We start from the raw sequence: 16,543 nt of genomic DNA on the forward strand, positions 1-16,543 counted from the left end.
TTATTTAAGTCAGGCCTGAAAACACACCTTTTTACTGAAGCATTCTCTTAAATTGTCTTAACTGCACTCTTCTTATTTAATTATTTTACTGTTTTCTATTTTTTCTGCTCCAATGTTTTAATATATTTCTTTTATTCTATTATTTATGATTTTAATGTAATATCATTTGCTTTTATTCTATGATTTTAATGTAATTTGTAAAGCACTATGAATTACCTTGTGTACGAATGGTGCTATATAAATAAACCCTGCCTTGCCTATATAAATAAAATTGAATTGAACATCTACAACATCTCCCTCTCTCAGGCAGCCATCCCAACCTGCATGAAAACATCGACCATCTTCATCAGTGGTCCACACAGCCCTCACCCACCTGGAGAGCAAGGACTCTTATGTGCACCTGCTCTTCATTGACTTCACTTCAGCGTTCAATACCATCATCCCTCACACCCTGGCACAGAAACTCCACACACTGGGACTGATCACGTCCCTCTGCAACTGGGTGCTGGACTTTTTAACCAACAGACCACAGACTTTAAGAATCTCAGCACTGCCTCCCCTCAGGGCTGCACGCCAAGCCCCCTCTTGTTCACCCTGCTGACATACGACTGCTCCACAAAGAACCCAAGCTGTTAGATAAACCAAGGAGATGACTGTGGACTTTAGGAAGAGTTGATATCAAACCTTCCCACCTGCACATTGGAGGCGCAGCAGTAGAAATGGTCCCCAGCTTCAGGTACCTGGGCATTGACCTCAGTGAGGACCTTACCTGGGGAAAAAAACACCTCCTGCTTGGTGAGGAAGGCTCACCAGTGCCTATACTTCCTCAGGAGACTGAAAAATGTGAGACTTGGAGGCTCAGTCCTGTCCCCCTTCTACTGATGTGTGGTGGGGAGAGTCCACAGCTCTTGCATGGCATGACAGCTGCTCTGCTGCAGAGAGGAAGGCTGCACAGAGGATTGTTGGGAACAACTTCCCCTCCACCACGGATATTTATACCACCAGATGCAAGAAGAGGGCCACCTGCATCATGATGGACACACACTCTATGCCCCTCTTCCCTCAGGGTGAAAAACAGCTTCTTCCCAACAGCTGTGAGACTGTAATGCCTGTGTTCCATTCCGTTCCATTCTCTGTTCATCTCCATTCATGTTTACATTCTGAGACCTAAGTTTACATCTTGAGCCACTATTATTTTTTGCAAAGTACTCTACTACATGCGTGATTAGGTGCCTTGGTACTTTTGTATCTCTTTTTTGGCCTCCTATATTTTCAATTTTTAACGTTTTATTTTTATTACTTACATTTTTATTGCTACTTTCTTGTTGTATTTATTGATTACTTCTTTTTGTTGGCTTTACCAGGCCCTCAGTACCTAGTTTTGCTTTTATTCTCATGTAAACGTGGAATATTTTTCAATTTTTTCTCAATTCAATTTTATTTATATAGCGCCTTCCACAATCAAAATTGTCTCAAAGTGTTTTACAGAGACCCAGAGCCTGACCCCAGGGCAAGCACTTAAGGCGACAGTGGCAAGGAAAAACTCCCTTTTAACAGGAAGAAACCTTGAGCAGAACCTGGCTCAGATGGGGGACCCTCCTGCCGATGGCCGGGCTGGGTGAAAGGAGGAAAAGGAGGAAGATAGGACAGCTAGGAGTGGAGAAGGACATGCAGCCTAATACAGACAATCGACATTAACAATGGACAATGGACATTAGAGGGTCAGCATTTACATTACAGTTAGTGAACAATTATTGGATAATGTGTGCTCAGCAGATTACAGTTATGATAGGAAACAGAGCACAGAGTAAAAAAGCGGTCTGCAACGAATATTAATCCAATATTTATCTGTAGCAGAATGAAACATTAAACGCGTAAGAAATGGATCATTGTAAACAATAAACAGCAGCAGGTGGGTGGAGCCAGGACCACAGAACATGCAGCTCTGGAGCCAGAGATACCTGCAGAAAGGTACAGAGACCGAGAGACCAGAGAGAAACATCACAGGACTACGGGACAGAGAGGACACAGAGTTAATGACATGTAATAAAGGCTAATAAATTTGAGATTGGGTCTGAGGAAAGAAAAAGAAAGAAGAAGAAGTGCGCAGTAGATCATGGGATGTCCCCCAGCAGCCTAGGCCTATAGCAGCATAACTAAGGGATGATTCAGTTGCCTGAGCCAGCCCTACTAAGGGCTATATCCTTAACTGTAACAGTGTCTATAGAGATAATTGTGACTAACTATAAGTTTAATAAATAACTAGAACTGTAACTACAACTAATTATAAGCTTTGTCAAACAAGAAGGTTTTAAGCTTAGTTTTAAAATTAGAGAGGGTGTCTGCTTCCCGAACCCAAACTGGCAATTGGTTCCACAGGAGAGGGGCCTGATAGCTAAAGGCTCGGCCTCCCATTCTACTTTTAGAGATTTGGGGAACCATAAGCAAACCTGCATTCTGGGAACCAAGCAATCTGTTGGGATAATATGGTACTATCAGCTCTTTGAGATATGAAGGAGCCTGGCCATTGAGGGCCTTATATGTAAGGAGAAGGATTTTAAGAGAGAGAGAAAACATGGCGGAGCCGGCTGGCGGTCTGGCAGGAGCCCCAGACGTGCTCACCAAACTTTCATCTCTATTGTCATCTATACTGGTAAATCCGGCTGAGAAATGCCATGGTCTCACTCACACTATAAAAGCCAAGTATGGACCGAGGATTGAGGACTTTATACAGCGATCGGCGCTCTTTATCTACATTGTAGTGCTGCTGATGTTCTCGGTCCGTGGCTGTGGGATCAATCAGCTGATGATCTCACGAGATCCTACACTACCACCGATACAACCTGTCACACACAATGAATGGAGCCAACTAACTCTCTATACCACAATACTACGAAACGGGCGAGCAACAGCTCCAGGTGAACCAACCAACAACACTACCAGAGTTAAAGCTTCACGCGTATATAGAAAGCTGCTCGCTTACCTGCTGACTACACTTCTCCTTGCCGGCGACGTGCAGCCAAATCCGGGACCCGTCTCTGTACAAGATCTGCTGCCTCCAGCCAGGACGCTCGCCGATCAAGGTAGTATGGGTCAACAGGTACATTCACGCGGAAACCCGGCGATCACAAAACACTTCAATATTGGTCTCTTCCAAACTGTTCAGCACTCCAAAATCATTTGGGACCCACGCGCAAAACCGAAAGGTCTCCTTGGAGGTCACCTGAACATTCGTAGCGCGGGGGCGAAAACTGAACAACTTGAAAAACTGTTTAGCGGCTCAAATTTGGACTTCCTCTGCCTGTCGGAGACATGGCTAACCAAATCATCGCCTGTAGCTTCTTACACAATGCCTGGCTACAATGTCTTCAGAAAAGACAGAAACAAAGGAAGAGGCGGCGGGCTGCTTAAGTACGTGAGAGATGACATTAGATGCGAACAAATCGATTTAACATGCGTAAATGAAATTGAATGTATCGCTATCAATATCAGCCTGTCCCAGCAGATGACATTCAATGTGATAGGCGTGTATAGACCACCGTCATCTGACGTCACGTTTTATGAGCATTTTAAGAACCTGCTCAATAAATTGGATTTAAAGAAAGAATGTATAGTTCTTGGCGATTTTAATTTAAACTGGGCTGAAAAAGCAACTAGAAAGAGGCTAAAAGCACTTACAAATCAATTTGAACTGACTCAACTAATAGATGGTCCCACAAGAATAACAAATGTCTCCAAAACACAAATTGATCTCATTTTTAGTAATAAACCGGAGAGAATTATTAAATCTTATAATCTTCTCACTGGTTTGTCAGATCACAATATGACTCTCACTGCAAGAAAATTAACAAAAAATAGGTTTATTTACCAACAAGAGACAATTAAACACTCCTGTGGAATGAGGAAACAAGACATGAATGCATTTAGGGAAGAACTAAGTCAAACTGATTGGAGAGATGTTTTACTCACAGATGATATAGAGGCCTCTTGTGAGTCCTTTATAGGTACAGTAAACAGGATTAAAGAAAAATACATAAAAACCTTTAAAAATGGACAGCGTAAGAGTAATCTACCCTGGTTTAATGACCACTTGTGGAACTTGATGAAAAAACGTGATTTTGCCTTGAAAGTAGCACTGAAGTCTAAATCACTTAATGATAGATGCATTTTTACAAGCCTCCGCAATAAAGTGGTGAATGAATTAAGGAAAGCAAAGGCAAATTTTTTTATGAATATTATTAAAGAAGGAAAAGGAAATAGTAAACTGATATGGAGGAACATAAATAAACTAACAAAGAGAGACAGCAAGCTAAACCAGGGAAAGGGACATGAACTGAGAATCCAGGGGAATTTAACTAATGATCCTAATGAAATTGCCTCTACATTTAATACTTATTTTACTGCGTCAGTGCAAAATTTATCAGACACATTTGGTCCAAGAATTAAAGACTTAGCAGCACCAAATTTTACTAAACCGATTTTTAAGATAACTGAAGTTCCTGAAAGTAAGGTTTTTAAGATCTTAAGCACTTTAAAGTCCTCAAAGGCAAAAGATACGTTAATGTGGGACTCAACATTTCTAAAAACCAATATTCACTCCCTCAGCACCCCCATTACACATCTAGTTAATCTGTCTATAAAACAGTCCATTTTCCCAGTATTTTGCCTGTGGTATCAAAAATTGCAGAAAAAGCGATAACTGAACAACTAACTGTCTTTCTAAATTCTGGACAAGCCCTTTTACATCCCATGCAATTTGGCTTTAGAAAAAACCATTCAACTGAAATGGCTACCTGTTATTTTATTGAAAAAATTAAATCAAAACTAGACAGTGGGAGTGCTGTGGGAGCTGTTTTTTTAGACTTGAAAAAAGCATTTGATACAGTAAACCATAATGTTCTTCTTTCAAAACTGTCAAATTTCAACTTTTCTGATGATGTAATGAAATGGATGGAATCCTATCTCACTATGAGAAAACAATGCACCAGAGTTGGGAATAAGACGTCATCATTCATTGACTGCTCTGTTGGTGTTCCACAAGGCTCAATTTTAGGCCCTTTATTATTTAGTCTATATGTTAACGACCTACCACTTGCATGTCCTGAAGTCGAAACACAAATGTACGCGGATGACACGGTCATCCTGGCATATGGAAGAGACAGATATGAAGTAGCAGCCAAATTAACAGTAGCGATGGCCAAAATTTCCACCTGGCTTTCAAGGTCCTGTCTGACACTAAACATCAGTAAAACTGCATGTATGTACTTTTACATAAGAAAAAATGGAAACCAGCCAGATATCCTTGTAAATGGGGAAAAGATCCAGATTGTTTCACATTTTAAATATTTGGGGATTACTGTTGATTCACAGCTGTCCTTCAAGAAACACATAAAGCAAGTGTGTAACACTGTTAAATTTAACTTAAGAAACTTTAGACACATCCAAAATCAGCTCCCCTTAGATGCCGCCAAACTATATATGCACTTAATGATTTTCTCACATATTGCATACTGCATCACAAGCTGGTCACAATCTGGAAAAACAACACTCACTCAATTGCAAACACTTTATAAGCAAACTCTTAAGGTACTAGACAAAAAGCCATCAAGTTATCATCATTGTAATATTGTCCAAAAGCATAAACTTCTGACCTTTGATAATTTTGTATTCCTTGCCAAAGTTAGTTTACTGTACAAAATAGTACATGATCTGGCTGCTCCTCCATTAAAGGAGTTCATATCACTGCGCCCAGACAATAGAAGAACAACCAGGACGACCAGCAGAGCTCACTGTGTAGTACAGCACAGACGTACTGAGTTTGGCAGATCAGCTTTTTCTGTCAAAGCCACTAATTATTGGAACTCAGTACAAAGCGAGATCAGAGAGATAAGCACCCTCACTGGTTTTAAATCTAAGATAAAATCATGGCTTAAATCAACCCAATCATGCACTCATCAACCATAAATTCTATTGGTTCATAATCCACTGATTTGTAATTTTAACATTGTGATTTTATTGCTGTGTGAAACTGTTATTGTTGCTGTCTGATTGTTATTGTTTGTTGTCCCGTTGTTGTTTGAGAAGGCTGTTTCAGTGACAGTATTCTAATATTTGTTGTATTCTTATGTATGTATTTACTTATCTTGGACAAAACACTACCCAGTATTGTCTGGGTGGTGTTTTGTCTTAATACTCAGTGTTTATTGTTCCTGCTCAGGGACTACAGATGAAAATTAGCTGGTAGCTAACTCTGGCATGGCTGAGAGCTATGCATTGTCCCTGTTAAATAAACAAATAAATAAATAAATAAAATAAAATTAATTGTGGATTTTACAGGAAGCCAATGAAGTGAAGTTAATACAGGAGTAATATGATCTCTCTTGCTAATTCCAGTCAGTACTCTCGCTGCAGCATTTTGGATCAGCTGGAGGCTTTTTAGAGAGTAATTGGACATCCTGACAATAGGGAATTACAGTAGTCCAGCCTAGAAGTAACAAAAGCATGGACTAATTTTTCAGCATCACTCTGCGGCAGAATGTTCCTAATCTTACTGATATTGCGCAGGTGAAAGAAGGCGGTCCTAAAGACTTGTTTTATATGTGAATTAAAGGACAAATCCTGATTAAAAATAACTCCAAGGTTTCTCACGGTCGTGCTGGAGGCTAAATTAATGCCATCCAGAGTAACTACATGATTAGATAAACTGTTTCTGAGGTGTTTGGGGCCAAACAAAAATAACCTCAGTTTTGTCTGAATTCAGAAGAAGAAAGTTACAGGTCATCCAGGCCTTTATGTCTTTAAGACATGCCTGAAGTATTGCTAACTGATCTGCTTCCTCTGGCTTCATAGATAAATATAGCTGGGTATCATCCGCATAGCAATGGAAATTTATTCCATGCTTCCTGATAATATTGCTTTGGGGAAGCATGTATAAGGTGAACCCTGAGGAACCCTGTGGAACTCCATGACTTACTCTGGTATATATGGAGGGATCATCATTAACATGAACAAACTGGTATCTGTCTGATAGATATGATTTAAACCAGCCTAGTGCTCTTCCTTTAATCCCAATAACATGTTCCAATCTTTCTAATAGGATACTATGATCAATAGTGTCAAATGCAGCACTAAGATCGAGCAGGACAAGTATAGAGACGAGTCCATTATCTGATGCTATGAGAAGGTCGTTGGTAACTTTCACCAGTGCTGTTTCTGTGCTATGATGAACTCTAAATCCTGACTGAAACACTTCAAACAAACCGTTCCTGTGTAGATGGTCACACAACTGAGTTGCAACAGTCTTTTCAAGAATTTTGGAATTAAAGGGGAAATTGGATATAGGTCTATAGTTTGCCAAAATGTCAGAGTCCAGAGAAGACTTTTTAAGTAAAGGTTTGATAACTGCAACCTTAAAAGCCTGTGGAACTTTATCTGGTCTAATATGCTAGTGCCAATCAAAGGCAAAACATCTTTAAGAAGTCTGGTCGGGATAGGATCCAAAAGACATGTTGATGATTTAGATTTAGACACTACTGAAGTCAATTCAGCAAGATCTATAGGAGAGAAACAGTCTAACGACAAATCAGGACTGGCAGACATTTCTAAAGATGCTGTTCTAGACACACCTACATCATTAACAGTTGTAGGCAGGATAAGATGGATTCTATCTCTAATGTCTACTATTTTGTTGGTAAATAAGCTCATAAAGTCATTACTAGTGAGAGCTAGAGGGATGCATGGTTCAACAGAGCTATGGCTCTTTGTCAGCCTGGCTACAGTGCTGAAAAGAAACCTAGGGTTGTTCTTCTTTTCCTCTATTAATGATGAGTAATAGGCAGTTCTTGCCTTACAAAGGGCTTTTTTATACGTTATAAAGCTGTCTTTCCAGGCTAGGCGGAATTCCTCTAAATTAGATAACCATTTCCTTTCCAGCTTTCGTAATATCTGCTTTAAAGTACGTATTTGTGAATCGTACCATGGAGCTAGCTTCCTCTGATTACTGACCTTCTTTTTCAAAGGGGCAACAGAGTCAAGGGTTGAGCGTAATGAAGCAGCAGTACTATCAACTAGATAGTCTATATCTGCTGGAGTAAAGTTTAGGCCATTGCCCTCTGTAAAACTGGCACATGGCAACAGAAATAATAAAGATGGAATAGCTTCCTTATATTTGATAACAGCATTATCAGACAAATATCTACAGTAGTTAATTTTTTCCCAGATGCTGTGCAGTTCATTATTGTAAATTCAAATGTTACCAAAGAATGATCAGATAAAACAGGGTCCTGAGGGAATACTGTCAAATATTCAGCTTCTATGCCATAGGTCAGTACAAGATCAAGGGTGTGATTAAAACATTGAGTTGGTCTTCCAATTTGGATGTGAGAGGCTGAGGATAAGGCTTTCAAATGTGCTATATTTTGGCTTAGGTCTAGGATTAATTAGTAAACTTGAGTGGTAGATTGCTGCCACTCCTCCTCCTCGGCCTGTGCCTCGAGGAATGTGATAATTAATATGACTAGCAGGGGTTGACTCATTTAGACTGACATACTCTTGCTCCTGCAGCCAGGTCTCAGTCAGACAGAATAAATCAATCTGCTGATCCATTATCAAATCATTTACTAACAGAGATTTAGACAAGAGAGATCTAATGTTTAATAGCCCACATCTAATTGTGGTGTTTTTAGGTTCAGATACTTTTGTAGTATTAATTTTTTTGAGGTTTTTATGAATAACGCTTCTTGCATTTTTTTGTTTATACACTTTTTGTTGACGGGGAGCAGACACAGTCTCTATAGGATAAAGGGAATTGTTGGAATGGTAGAAATAGAAAGAATCATGGGAGGATGACAGCTCTAGAGAAACTGCAGAGGAGCGTTTAGGACTGTAACTCTGCCTCCTGGTCTCAACTCTGGGTTGTCATGACTTTGGTTGTCTAATAAAATCTGTCATATTTCTAGACCTGTTGGTCGCTGTGCTCCGTGATGGTCCTAATACCTTTCCACATGTTGTGTGGGTTGTTGTCATTGAAGTGCTCCTCAATGCGCTGCTTGTACCTGTGTTTTGCCACCTGGATGCCCTTTTTCAGATCTTTCCGGGCCCTACTGTAAGCCAGCCTATCTCCTGATCTATAGGCTGCATCCCGGGCTTTTAGCAGGGTCCGCACTGTGCTGTCCACCCATGGCTTCTGGTTAGGAAAAAACGTAATTGTCTTTGTGGGTAGGACAGCATCAGTGCAAAAGTGAACATAGGACAGCACAGATGACGTGTATTCCTCAAGATTCGCGTCTGCTTTGAACACTCCCCAGTCTGTGTGCTCAAAACAGTCCTGTAAGGCTGAGGAAGCCTCCTCAGTCCAAACCTGGATGGTTCTGGTGGTGGGTTTGGCCCTGCAGATCAGAGGTTTGTAGGCAGGGATGAGCTCCATAGAGATGTGGCCTGACATGCCAAAGTGAGGAGCTGCAACAGCCTTGTATGCTCCGGGGATGTTACAGTAAACCTGGTCCAGTATATTGTAGTCTCTGGTGAATGAATTTGTGGAATTTGGGGAGAACAGCTTTTAGTTCCGCATGGTTAAAGTCCCCAGCCACGATCACAGCCGCCTCTGGATTAGCGTTCATTTGGCTGCTAATCAGGCAGTACAGCTCCTCCAGCGCTAACTTAGCATTAGCCCGTGGTGGTATGTAGGTATGTAGGCCGCTACAATCATGACAGAGGTGAGTTCTCTAACCAGTTTAAACGGTCTGCACTTCACTGCCAGATATTCCAAATCGGGGGAGCAGAAAGTTCCGATTATGTTCGTTGCTGTACACCACGAGTTGTGAATGTACAGTGCCAAACCTCCGCCTTTGGTCTTGCCTGAAGCTGCAGTCCTGTCGGCCTGGAACAGAGAGCGCCCCGCTAGCTCCACCGCTACATCGGGGATGTTGTTATCCAGCCAGGTCTCGGTGAAGATCGCTACACAGCTGTCAATCTTACGTGAGACAATCCTCAGTCGAATCTCGTCCAGTATGTTGACGAGTGACCTAGCGTTGGCGAGGAGGAGACTGGGCAGAGCCGGTCTGTGTGGTTTAGCATGTAGCCTAGCACGCAGCCCGCTCCGCTTGCCCCGCTTTTGTTTACGTTGTCTCCTCTGTCTCCTGGGCCACTGAGGGTAAAAGTTTTTCAACAACATTTTCTGCCCTGTATCTGTTGCAGTGTATATCATATTGTAATGAGCTGACTTGTTAATAATGTGGGGGTTGTTTTCGGCTGGGGGTTGGAGGGGTGGTGGTCCTTGTTCTTTTTTTTTTTCTTTGACTAATGTTTTTGACCAGGTTGTGGGAAGCTTATGGGCCATTTTAGGGGAAATAGCATAAACTATTAAGGTCTTTATAAAAGTCCATGATGGAGTCCCCCACACCCCCACCCCTTCCCTCTCCAAACCCTCCTACCCACCCCCACTCCCCACTACCACCTTCACTACCTGCACACAACCTACTTCTTCCCCATCCTCCCCTGTCTCCCAGGGTTCCCTGATTATGGGTTGTATTCCGCGGCCGGGACCAGCGTTGATGTGCGGGGAGGAACGCCGTACTCCCTGGCTGACTATAGCTCCATGGGTGCCCAGGCAGCTGCTCAAATCCGGCCCAGTGAGCATGTCAGTTCGGCCTGCAACTCTCCCTCTACCCTCCAGCACCACCTTCATAGCCTGGACCCTTTTAAGAGCCCAGGTGTGTATGTCTTTCTTACTCCCCACTCATGTATGCAGACCCACATACAACAGGAATTTGAGATGGATATGTGAAGAGTCGGGAGATTAATAATACAGCAGTGAAGTGTGACACTGTGTGGCAGTACTGGCAATTTGTGTTGACAGCAGTGCATGCTTTTTGTAGCATTACCACTGGAGAATTGTTCATTTGATATCTGTTTTGTCATTATCGTTTGTTTTCACAGAGAATTTGGGGTATTTATTATTTATAGTACATTTCTTGTATCATGCATTTTTTGTTTTGCAAGTTAGACTAAATGAAGACACAGTAGTGATCTGCCAGGTGAGCCACAGAATGCTGATTATTGGAGGCTTTGATTTGAGGTAACAGTCTACTGTATTATCTTGAGACATGTTTTTATTCAGCCTAAGAGCAGATGAAAATTTTACTAATTTAACATATTGTATACTTGTAGTGCAGTGTGTGCATTGAATGTTTTCCTGTGTAGCTCCAAATTAAGTCAGTGTTTTAGTATCTACTATTATAATGTTATTATGGTGAGAATGTTCATCCCAGTCATAATTTGAGAGGGCTTTATCATTTCCTACACAGGATGAGCTCATAGTGTTGCTTTTGTTCTCCTCCCAATATCAGCTGATGCAACATAGGAGCTTTTCATATTTTCTCTCTCCCTAACACATACTGTATGTCCTATATTGTACCACTCCTGTGACTTTAGCCAGGAAACACATTCTGGGTGGTAGTCTGCAGTTCCTCTCTTCTTCAGTTTTATACCCCTCATGTTGAGGTGACTCCATGGAATGGCTCACCCCTGCCATATTTTAGCACACATTACCCATGGTACCCTGTGCAATTTCCTGCCTGTTAGGCAGCAGCCTAGGTCCAATACCCCAAGCACATTGAAGAGGATAATCATCATCATATATTTAAAGGAGGCTGGAGAAGGAGCAGGGGGAGTTATGGAGTGGACGGGAATATGGGTGTGGTGAGTGTGGAGACTGCCTGTACAATTTCTGCCAAGGCTTCAAAACTGCCTGGCAGTCATATCTGCCAGTGAGAGACTGAAGGTGAGGAGTTTTTTTCTCCATTTTTTTTTCACAAAATGGCCAACTAAAACAGTAGAACTATCTTCAGTATGGCCCTGATCTTTGTTGTTTTTCCTGTAGTTATGTTATATTGTAGGTCAACAAATCACGCAGAAAATAGTATCATTAATGTCTTAGTCTGTCCCTCTGACTTCCCTATCCTGTCTGTGACACCCTGTATATCAGTAGGAACAACTGACACACGAGTTAAAAAAAAGTTATCTTTCAGTGTGACCCATGAACAAACAGGTATTCTGATTAATGATACTGATGTTAGGCTAAAGATTAATGTTCTTGACATTTAATTAGATTAAAAACATTTTACACACAATTAGAATACAGCATGTCGCTCTTAATTTTCCTTCAGGCACATGTTTGGTCCACCTTCAAAATGTGCCTGTAGCTTGTAGCGTGTTGAATAAATGTAGGCACTAGGAAGTTTAAACATTCAAGTGGAAAGGTGACTGAGGTTGTCCAAATTGATGCTTTGTTGTGATTGTTCCACTGGAGGAAAGAGCTAATGCTCAACAATTAGAACCTCTGGTACATTTGCCACGGTGCCCATTAGCACAGAGAGGAATGCAACTGCTTCCCATGAACATGCATAGATTTCTTTGTTTTCTTCGCACTGCAAAGTTAAACCCTGAAAACATTCCAAGCATGAAGATTATGTGAAAGCAAGTTCCTTTGTGTGCAAGGTCATAGTCAACCTTCATCTCTTTAGTTCCAGTTGCATTATAGTTTCTATTGCTGATCTGTCTCCTGTCTCTTCCTCAACAGGAACCCACCCAACTCAGCCCGGAACCTTTCCTGGTGCCAACAGTCCTGGTCCTGTAGCTGACTTCTACGGTACCTCCAATCAGGACTCTGGTGTGCGCAACTATATCAGTACCACCAGCCCTCAGCCAGGCTCTGACTTCAGCCACGGCATTGCTGTGAGTGTATCTATTTTTTTCATCATCATCATCCACTGCATCAGTATCTCCACTAACGTTTTGTGGCTAAACTCATTACTCACCCTCTTGTTCTCCCTATTTTATCACAAAGAAAAATGTGAAATAGAAAAAAATAAACTGAAATACAGATCATTTGGATCATCCACCTCATGAATTTGTAATTTTGTCATACTTTGTGCAATCACTTTCGCTTTGGCTTTAAAATACATGATTACTTTTTAGTAGTCTACTAACATCTCACCACGAATTGTCTTTAGTTTATACAAAGTTTGAGGTATAATGTTAGTTTCCCTTTGTATTTCTTTGTCAACATTTCTTGTTTGTGCAAACTGTGACTTCTCTGTCCTGCAGACCTGTGTCAGAAATTGCCAATACAAATGGCCCTTCTATCCTTCTTATAAGAAGTATTTCTCAAACTGTGCCTACTATTATGGAATGTCAGTATTATAAGTTAAAATCAGTCTTATGAGAAAATGACATGCACATCATCTGTTAAAAACAATCAGTTAAAATAGGTATCAGTTAAAATATTTGAAAAAGTCCTTTATAAATCACTGTAATGAAAAGGTTTATACAGGCCCTTCATGCTCTTTGGCTGATAGCTTATGCTATCAGCCAAAGCTGCTTGTGAACTTCTAGGTATAACTTGGTGGGCAAATGAAAGCTAGACAACCAATATACTATACTAATATGTAGTAATATAGTCTACATCAGTGGAAAATAGGAAATACAATCTAATCAATACTGACTGTTCTGTTTAGGAAAACCTGACAAGTATCTAGTTGGCCCATTTTGCTTTTTTGGATTTATATTGCATTGCAGCTCCAAGATGAAAGCCAGCCAGTCACTTGATTTGAATGCATCGATGTCAGATCATCATGTCTGAGCTCAGGTAACATGATGGCTCAGTGCACACAACAAAAGAAAGATTGAGGGTTTTTATGTTCTTACCGGAAGCCCTCCTCTGGTGCCACCGTGTAAACATACCGGTCTGATGAGTTGGAAACTCTAAATAATGCACAGGGGTGAATATGTTTGTGTGTCCATTTTGTTGCCCATGCAGGACTGGGGATCACCTAAACATTGTGTTTCTAGTACATAAAAGCAGCATGGCATGGTGTGTCCCATTTAAAAGGCTTCTCCATATGCAGCTGGTAAACGAATCCTTTGGATTTGGAAGACACAACTAGTGTTTCCTTGCCAGCCCTCATTTCACTGGTCAGTCGTACCATTGTGAGCAATTTGGCAATCATTATGTTACCACATTGTAATCACCAGGAGTTCATCAATCATTGAAAAGCTTCAACTTGACCAATGAGAAGCCACTCCAAAGTAGAGCAGGTTTGGAACAAAGACTATATTTTTAACAGCCTTGAAATGTTGTCAGTGGCAGTCTTACAAATGCACTGTTGCCCATAAAGTTGGAATAAAATATGTTTTACCTCTTCTCATGAAATGATTATCACAATGTGATTTATTCCTGATAGAAAAAGTGTGTATCTTCTCAAAACTTTATTGATCAGTCTTTTCCAATGTGATTACTGATGTGTATAAATAGGAATAAAAAGAAGCATATGTCTGAAAACTAAATTAATCCAACTTTATGGGCAACAGTGTAAATGCAAGTTATATGGACAGGTTTACCTATAACCAGATGCACTGCTTCGTTGCTGGCTGTTATGTGTGTGTGTGAAGCATTACATGCTGTATTGTAAACCCCAGATATCATGAAACCTGTTCCAGGTAATTACTGGTATTTGCACTTTGTCAGCACCTGGCTGGTATTAGGCTGAGGACATTTTTGGTTTAGCTGGTTGTCAAGAAATACCAAAATGAAACAGAGATGGTAATGTTCCGCTGAGCGTTGAGAGGGCCCGCCATCATGGGTTATACTCTTTTGTGGGCCCAGCCCATGAAGTGTGACACAGAATATATATGCGGCAGCTCTGCGATGGAGCTGTCACATACATATTCAGGGTGTACACTGATGAATGGATGGATGGATCATTTTCTTAAAATTAAAAGATAAGGCTGGTGTTATTTTATATTTTCCTTTCTGATGAGCCCTGTGTAAAGACCAAAACCAACAATGTCTTAATCGGTCTCTGAATACTTTCTGGTTTCCCTACGCTATCTGTGGCCCTGAGCCCAAAGTGCAACACTGTAATTTCCTGAAACAAGAAGTAACAGTTGATGTTTTTAGCAAACATTACTCAAACAACAGGAAACCATGCATTTGTTGGGGACTCTAGTAGGTATTTCTGACAGGAGTGTATGTGTGTATATGTGTGGGAGTCAAAATAACTCAAAACTACCGGGTGTGTTCATTAGTAATGAAGGAACATGTCATGCAGTGCAACTGTGTGGCTCACTGATGTGTTTTTTTTTTTTTTTTATCATTTCTGGACAAAAGTGTAGTTCAATGGCACAGAGGAATCAGATATATCAGGCTTTGTTCTACATGTAAGTAGAATACATCATGTTGGTTTTAATTTTGTAAGGGACTTGATGACAGAAAGAAAAATATAGAATTACCAGCCTAACTAGGACTTGAAAACACATAAAGTCCTCCCCACCCATCTTTGGTGATAACTGCACACCACTGTACATCTGTGCATAATTACACTTTTGCATCTCCTGTGATCTTATTTGATTAATGAGTGGTAGCATGAATGTGATGAGCCTAACAAACTCCTAAGCTCTAAGTCTAAATTTCCCCAGGGTAAATTATAGAACCTACAGAAACAAAGCCACTGAGCTGTAATCTGCATTGTTTGTACACATGTTGATCTGTGGATCTGAAAGATCAGCGTGACACTCAAATTAATTTAAGAGACGATGGCCTTTAAAAAATCCTGCTGTCAAGGCATCTTGATTTGAAGTTTTGGAGATTGTCCAGATTCTCCAACTTTTTTTTACTAGCTACCATGTGTTAAGGCTGTACTTGGACCTGAATCCAAATGCACGACTCGAAGACAAAGTACCAAAATAAACAATAATTTATTACAAAGTACAACTGAAAATCACTCAAAGAGGCAACAAGATAACGTGAGAAAAAATCACTCTTACGAGGACAAAAGGCACAATGACTAAACAAAGTAACAAAGGAAAATCTAGCAATGAAAACAGTATCTCTAACAAGGAAAAGTAACAAAATACAAAACCTGGCTTGACAAGGGAATGGTAGCATGGGCAAAAAACGCTGGCTCGCTGACATAAAGACAAGACGAACTGGCACAGGACAAGGGGAGGTGCAGACTACATATAGACACCAGGTAAGGGGAAACAGGTGGAAACAATTAGGGCGGGCAAAACAATCACACAGGCGGGAAACAAGAGGAAGGGTAAGCCACCTGAAACAAAAGGAGAATACATTTCAAAATAAAAGCAAAACCCACGAGACAACATGAACACAGGACAAAACGACATTATTTCCTGACTATGACACCATGTCTGGCTAATAATAGGTCATGCTGAGGGACACAAGTTTTATCCAGCCAAGGCCTTACACTGGCACAGTATGTCTGAGGATTATTCAGTAAGTAATTTTTTGATAAAAGATAGTTCATTACTTTTTTCCTTTTTTACCGAGAAATGCAAATTGACAGAGTTACTAATTTTACATTTTAGGGTCCATTGATTGCGACAGCTTTTACAAATGGATACCACTGAAACCTAACAGATGACTGGTTGCCATTTCATTTGAGGTATTATATGACATCTCTATATTACAACCATATCTTCCCATACAAATAAATTGTTCTTGTATGCCCCTTACACATCTTGCATT

General features: G+C 40.7%; 1 protein-coding gene across 1 annotated transcript in view; it reads left to right on the forward strand.

The window, feature by feature from the left end:
- Nucleotides 1–16,425, forward strand: part of LOC121183309 (RNA-binding protein Musashi homolog 2-like) — a 92,292-nt gene extending 75,867 nt beyond the window's left edge. Inside the window, exons 6-8 of the mRNA XM_041040331.1 lie at nt 10,506–10,709; nt 12,578–12,732; nt 16,384–16,425. Of these exons, the coding sequence (XP_040896265.1) occupies nt 10,506–10,709; nt 12,578–12,732; nt 16,384–16,425 (401 nt within the window). The remainder of the gene's footprint in view (nt 1–10,505; nt 10,710–12,577; nt 12,733–16,383) is intronic.
- Nucleotides 16,426–16,543: the final 118 nt, after the last annotated feature.

The sequence above is a fragment of the Toxotes jaculatrix genome, chromosome 6 (assembly GCF_017976425.1).
Source record: "Toxotes jaculatrix isolate fToxJac2 chromosome 6, fToxJac2.pri, whole genome shotgun sequence".
In the NCBI taxonomy this organism is placed as follows: Eukaryota; Metazoa; Chordata; class Actinopteri; family Toxotidae; genus Toxotes; species Toxotes jaculatrix.